Source organism: Lactuca saligna, chromosome 2 (assembly GCF_052625555.1).
Source record: "Lactuca saligna cultivar CGN05327 chromosome 2, ASM5262555v1, whole genome shotgun sequence".
NCBI classification, from domain to species: domain Eukaryota; kingdom Viridiplantae; phylum Streptophyta; class Magnoliopsida; order Asterales; family Asteraceae; genus Lactuca; species Lactuca saligna.
Window position 1 is genome coordinate 2,125,082 of NC_136418.1, and position 7,218 is coordinate 2,132,299.

At 31.4% G+C, this 7,218-nt stretch overlaps 1 protein-coding gene across 2 annotated transcripts; it reads right to left on the bottom strand.

The window, feature by feature from the left end:
• Positions 1 to 2,925: 2,925 nt before the first annotated feature.
• Positions 2,926 to 5,828, bottom strand: LOC145030580 (FKBP-like peptidyl-prolyl cis-trans isomerase family protein). 2 transcript variants are annotated; one of them, XM_078978952.1, is made up of 5 exons: positions 5,536 to 5,828; positions 4,758 to 4,915; positions 4,030 to 4,179; positions 3,504 to 3,563; positions 2,926 to 3,206 (listed from the first exon to the last, which is right to left on the bottom strand). In XM_078978952.1, the coding sequence occupies exons 1-5, from the start codon at positions 5,765 to 5,767 to the stop codon at positions 3,144 to 3,146; spliced, it is 663 nt and encodes a 220-aa protein (XP_078835078.1). In that variant the 5' UTR covers positions 5,768 to 5,828; the 3' UTR covers positions 2,926 to 3,143. The 2 variants fall into 2 exon arrangements, with proteins under 2 accessions (XP_078835078.1, XP_078835077.1); XM_078978951.1 differs by having other exon boundaries at positions 4,758 to 4,918.
• Between the last annotated feature and the right edge of the window lie 1,390 nt (positions 5,829 to 7,218).

Genomic DNA, 7,218 nt, shown 5'->3' on the forward strand with positions numbered 1-7,218 from the left:
ATGTTATTAGGTCCTTAAAATAATTATTTAGGCTATTATTATGAGTTATATAAGTATCGTTTAACGCTTATATAACAGTAATAATAGTCATACTATTAATTTGTCGTGGTTATCGTTAGACTAAACCCTAGTGGTATTGATACTAGGTTTTATCGAAGGAAAATTGTTTTGAGAGTATCGAAGTGCTGTCCGAGTGCTGAGTCACCACCTTTCAAGTGAGTGCATAGTCCCTTTCATGAACATGATTTTAATACAAGTATTGATTGAAGTATTAATTATATGTTTATGTGCGAGTTAATCAATGTTGCCTAAAATACGTGTTAAAGAACATACCTAGTTATATATGATGATTTAGGATAAAGAGTAAACCTAAATTAATTATGAGGAATATTGGGTAGTATTTTCTTACAAGTACAAGTGAGTTATACTCAGAGAATAGAACTTTAGTATATGTCATTGATCCGGGAGCATGGATTAGACACAGTCATTATCCCTAGTCCGAGAGTATGGATTGGACATAGTCAACTGTCAATTATCCGGGGGTATGGATTAAGACATAGTCAGTTGTCCTTAGTCCGGGAGTATAGATTAAGACATAGTCATTCGTCTTTAGCCCGAGAGTATGGATTAGGCATAATCATTCGTCATTAATCCGAGAGTATGGATTAGTCATTCGTCTCTAGTCCGAGAGTATGGATTAGTCATAATCATTCGTCATTAATCCGAGAGTATGGATTAAGTAAAGCCGTTCATTTTTGATCCGGGAGTATGGATTAGGTAAAACGGTTAATATTAGGTCCGAGAGTGTGGATAGTCTCGTTGTGAGGATCGATGGGGTAGGATAAGAGTTGTTATATATATATATATATATATATATATATATATATATATATATATATATATATATATATATATATGGTGAAATTGTATATTTTGTGAGTTTAAAATTATATATATGATATAACATTGTGGGATTGAAATGCCTATGTACTCACCAGGTTTCCCAACCTGACCCACTCAGTTTATTTATATCACAGGTGTTGATATGAAGTTACATTACACTGAGAGATTAAAGAGATATAGATCACTAGTGTAAATAAATGTAAGTTCTGTTTATGCTTATGTTTCTGTATTGACGATGAAATCCCAAACGCTTTAAAATGAATAAAATACGATTCTTCGAAAATGCTTTGAAAACGTATTTATCATGTTTTTCTGGGAATAAATTCCGCAACATTTTTACGAAAAGAAGTACTCTGATTTTTATAAAGCATAAACAAAATTGGTCTTTTCTGGCCGTGAAAAATGGGGATGTCACACTGTCATTCTTCAACAGTTTTATTTTACTAAATAGAGCTAATACACATTACAACTGGAGAATTTCCAGGGTTTTCAAACAGAATCGATCATACAATGGTTTCACGTACGAAATACTTATACATCATGATTAGCATTAGCTAGTCACATGAAGTAATATTTTCGCATTTCACTATAGTTTTCAGTAAAGAGCATTCATGGTTTTATACATAATTGAAAACGCTACATTTTCACTAAAGAAAATATCGGATTTTCTTGAAACTATACAAGCACCTTTACGAGCTCATCAACAAGTTTTCATTACAAAATGTCGCTTATGAACTCACCAGCTTTATGCTGATATTTTTAAACTGCTTGTATTCTCAGGAAATCAGTAGACAGGTACTTGCTGGATTTTTGAAAAGCTGGAGCAATAAGAGTTTTATGTTTATATTTTACAAACTATTTGATGTAATTCAAACAAGTTTCAGACAAAGTTCCAAACTGATGTAAACATTTTCATATATGTATTCACTATGATGGTCGTGTTGCTATGATTGTTATTATACATTGGTTGTGATGCTATACATGACATCCTCCACCCCAGAACGTTTCCGCCATTTCGGTTTTGGGGTGTGACAACCGATCCAACCGAATCATAATTGGATCGGATCGGATCAGATTTGATTTTGGTTTGGACTATTCGGATCCATGTTTTGAAAACCAAAATCAATTTGGATTCATTTGATTGGATCGGATCAAACCGATTCATCCAAACGAACACGCCTAATTACGGTGGCTTGTGAACCTGTTGTTTTTAGTAAATGAGATTAATGGGCTAAAGATATAATCGAGACTATTTGATAGTTTTTTTTAACATAATCTCTGACAACATCATTTGGGATTGTTTGATAACCTCTTCAAACATCCTTCAAATATCATCTCTAAATCAGTTGACATTAAACGTGTTTGATACAAGATCTAAACGAATCAAAAATCATATTAACAACCTCTGAATGGTTAATGAACCATTCCTTCTCTTTGAACCGTTAAAAAATTAAATTTATTCAATATTAAATGATTCAGTTTTATAGAACAACCCCTTCATGGGTTATACAAAAAAAATGATGTATTAAGATACCAACCATTTACATTTGTTATTTTCTCCACCTAACTACTCTCATGTTAAAAATGACTAATATTGAGAATATTTTTTTTTTATTTTTTTATTTATTATTATTATTATTATTTTTTGTAGTATAAACAAATGGTAATTTAGTCTCATTCGGATGGATGATTCGAAATAGAAAATAAGCAGGCTTTAAAATATTACATATTCAACCACTTTACCATACAAGAGTTAACGGGAAACAACAATCGACCCCTTAATGGTGATCACTTAGGAATTAAACACTTCAAAATGGAGTTGTTCCTAAAATTTCACAAGACTCGATCTTGGGCGATCCAACATTCAAAAATATAATGATTAAACAATTTATTATAAACCATGTATTATTATTTCAAATATTTTTATGATCCCACATCCTTATCATCACAATGTTTGAGGGGCAAATTAGTAATCTTATCTTCTATAAGTTCCAAAAACCTATCTGGTGCTTTTCATGTGAATTATTCCAAAATGATAAAAGGAGTTGGTATATAAATACAGTGTTACAAAGAGTTTTTTGTCACGCAATGTCATGTACAACTTCATATTACAAAGCTTTATACATCTCATAAAATGGTATGGTAGTAAAATTTGCTCTTTATACCCAAACTACCCCTGCAAACTCATTCAAATCCTGCTAATAAACAAGATGAAGAAACCCACAGTTCCTGGAAACAAACTACTTCCCTTCGGGTCGGATCACTTGCAATAGCTCAAGATTCATCTCAAAGGTCGCTCCAGGCTTCACAATGAACCATAAAAATTTTAGATACAAATTAGAATCGTATTTTTCTAAATTTTCAGATATTTGGATTGTACAAAAATCTAAAATATATATATTTGTATATTGCAATTATTCGTATTAGGATGAAACAACTAGGTTGAAATTTCATGTCTAATTTTCAACCTACAACTCACATGAAATTATTAAATTTTGAGAAAAACTAATAGCGACCTTAAAATCACAACCTTTTCCACAATTAAGCAAAGAAATATGGTTTGGAAACAAAGATTAAAAAAAATCAAACGAATTGCTCACCGGAATTTCATTCATGCCCCTTTTTCCATACCCAGCCTCCGGGGGAACAATCACTCTCCTCTGTAACAAAATAATAATAAAAAAAAGGATTTAAATACAGGAAATTATTTAAGACGCGTTTTGTTCGTATAATGTTATAAGAATGAATGGAAGCTGTAAAAGTATTTGGAATACCGAAGAATGTCATTTTGGAGGTGTGGTTCATTGGCAAGAAATGGGAGGATCTCAGTAAAAAAAATTAAATAATTTTTGAAATTTTATGTATATTTAAATATTTTTGTTTATCGATATATCATAATATATGTAACTGAATTTTTTTTATTTTATGTATTTCAAGATATACAAATGGAAATGAATTCTTTCCACCCCAATCCATCAAAAAGAAATTTGAGAGATTCCAACGGAATTTGAATTCCGTTCATTTGGCGAACCAAACACGCCATGGAATGGAATTCCGAATTCCAATTCCGTCGGAATATGCAAATGAAACACACCCTTAAAGACGATGGTAAATCTAAGTAACCACCTTTCCACCAACTTTCATCCCCTCAACCACGGTGTACATGGCGGGAGGAGGTTTTGGTGCCGCTTGTGCAGAAAATAAACCGTTGGGATTGTCCACAAAATCGCGCTTTCTTTCCCTTCCCGGAGGAGCTCCAACCTTGAACTCGTAAGGCTACTTAAGGCCATCAAAGGAATATGTCAAAAGGATAAAATTTTCCATCCTTTAAAAGGGGTAAAAATGTAAAACACTTACTTTCCAGCCAAGTTATACCTTATTTTACCAATGGACTAAATGCAAGATTTAGCAACGCAGTTTTATTTTATTTATTGGTGTGTTAATGTATTATATCCATTCTTTCTATGATAGCATTGTACTTCCATTTTTTTTTAACACGTTGTACTTTGAAAAATCAAAAGTCTACCCTTTTGTTTATTATTAGCACATTATATTTTGAAAATTCTATGCAATTATAGCACGAAAACTGCTTTGTATGTGGATGAAAATTTGACAATGGTATAATTCGGTAGATTTTTTAAAGTACAATGCTTTAATATGAAGAAATGAAAGTATGTTGCTAGTTCTTGCATTTAACCCTTTACCAAATTATGCAACAAAGTCAATGCGTTACCAATTTATGCAGTCATGTTTCAATTTTCTTTCTTCATATTAAAGCATGAATAAACACAAACATTCAAAATATAATGGTAATAGCTTTGTTGCATGAATAAACACAAAGTGTAGAAACAAACCTGTGCAATTGTACGATTTCCAGCTAAAATTTTAGACTCCCTGCTTGAAACTGCTGTGATTTTGTTATAAACACAATCAAAGTGAACTTGAACGAATGATCCCTTTTCAGCAGTGGGGCCCTTTCCTTCAGCAATATCATAGTATTTCAGTCCATCGGCTGCTTCAAATTCAAGAAAACTTTCAATACAAGAATTTCCTTCTTGTTTTTAGAGTTGAATGCAAAAAATAGCAACATACTTTCAGGGATTTGTTTATTATTGCATCCCACTTTCTTTTCTTCCTATTACAGCATTTTGCTTCAAAAATAAATACCCAATTATAGCAATGTGATTCAAATATAAAGCAAAAATCCTTGCTATAATTGGAAAGATTTTTCAAAGTATTATATGCTAAAAGGAAAAAAAAAAAAAGTACAATGCAACAATTATGTAGATTTCAAAAAATCTAAACAGCTATAGCTTTTCGTTAGACATTTCTCTTCAAATATTCACTTTTCGTTAGATATTGTTCAATTTAAGAGGGACTACATGACATAATTTCACATTACAGAAAAAGTTTTAGCAGTAACTAGATTTGAATTTTATGTGATAAGAATCAAATCATGTCAATTTTTTATTCCAAAGAAGACGATTTTGACTATGAAAGTCCAAATCAATTCCATTAGCATACATCACATTCCTTTCATCTTACATTGCAAATGGAGTTTCATTACACAAAAACCAGCCACTCATGGAGTTTCATTAACAGTAATATATACGAGAGTAGTAATTTACTAACAGCTGGTGAGGTAATCTTCAAGAGGGATGACCTTTCTGTTGCGCCTTTCTCTAGCCGCAGATTCTAGAGGGTTAGAAATTAGGGCAAATGGAAGAACAGATATCAAAATTGCTGATCTTCTTGAAATGGGTAACGGAAAAAATGCTTGATTTTGATGAAATTCGTGAGGTTCGTTTATGGGTTTCGAGGAAATCAGAGGACTTTGAAAAGTTATTTTCTGCAAAGAAGCCATGGCCACGTGAAAAAGACAAGAACCCAAATCGTGTAAGGCTATCCACTTTACTTGTACCAAATTCACATCATAATCCCTCCAATTTTGAAGCATTTTTAAAAGGATAAAGTGAAGTTAGAGTGTGGAAAACGAATTGGTTTTTACTATTTACTACCTCCAGAAAATTACTTGTGGGGACTAGGGACATTTCCAACTTTAGTATATATATTATGGGAAAATGAGTTGATAGGGTAATTATTTTTATGATTTTGTTTGTATTTAGGTAATTTTATTTATTTATTTTACATATTTAACTATTTAACTTGTTATTGTTGGATTAATGTCTAAGTCCATAACTATATTTAGTATGTACTTGATCCGACCCGGCATGGTTCATTTGGGTTGCACTTCACCGATACAATTTATATGGATAGTCTTTTGAGAATAGTATATTTATGATTTATATTAATATATTATAAGTTCTAATATATTAATATTTAATCATATTATTTAATTAGTATTGATCAAGAATTAATTTATAATTAATTAAGTGATCAAAATGAACTAATTAAATATGGACTCTTATATATATGGAATGGGCCAAGTTCATTTAGGTTGGGCTAAGCTTTCATGGATAGTCCATGGAGTCTTTAACCCATGGATCATATGAAATGAAAGGTCATGAGTTTAACCCTAGTCTCCATACTATATAAAGATGTCATTGGTTGGTGAAACTGACACTAGTGTGGTACACTAAGAAGGGCTAGCCGATTTCACTAGAGAGAACCAAGTATCCATATTCTCTAAAGTCTTCCAAGGTGTTTTGGTGATTTGTGATTCCACTTGAGGCTTCCACACTATTGGGGCTAAGCTCTTAAAACTTGAAGACATCAAGCTACATCAAAAGGTATGCCATCTAACTAAAACTTTGTAGTATAAGAACTTCATAATATGCTAGTTAGGATTAAAGCCTTGGAAAATTTTTATTTGCATGTATAATAGAGAAAACATAGATCCAAGGTTTATAGGGTTGCCTGTACACCATAGGAGTGTTAGAATGCTCAAAACCCAACAGTGGTATCAGAGCCACGAGTTGTTTTCTGTTATATTGATGCAAATATTTTATTTTCAAAGTTGGAAAAAAAAGGAAAAAAAACATGAAGTTTATCAAATTTTAAGATAATTACTTGTTCTTGTGAAAAACTAATTATTTGTAAAATTTGAATAATTTGCTTTATGAGTTGAATTAGGTCAAATTTAATAAAAGATAAAATGATATGATTATTTTATTACTTTTAAAAGTTTGATCTAAAGAGTTTTATTTTTTGAAACCTCCATAAGTTATGGATATGAAAAGGTTTTAAAAGAAATTGATTCAAAGTTTTTATGGAGTTATAAAATTTGGTGTTAATGTTTTAAAGGATTCCATAAGTTAAGAATAAGTTATGGATCACCAAAAGTTTTTTTTAGAC

Bases quoted from the DNA above. Each gene is read 5' to 3' on its own strand.
- LOC145030580 (XM_078978951.1), bottom strand. From the start codon at position 5,767: ATGGCTTCTTTGCAGAAAATAACTTTTCAAAGTCCTCTGATTTCCTCG. The intron at 4,919-5,535 runs GTTAGTAAATTA...TTGAATTTGAAG, and splicing joins TGAAGATTACCTCACCAGCT to CAGCCGATGGACTGAAATAC. The intron at 3,207-3,503 runs GTGAGCAATTCG...TTCATTGTGAAG, and splicing joins GGGGCATGAATGAAATTCCG to CCTGGAGCGACCTTTGAGAT.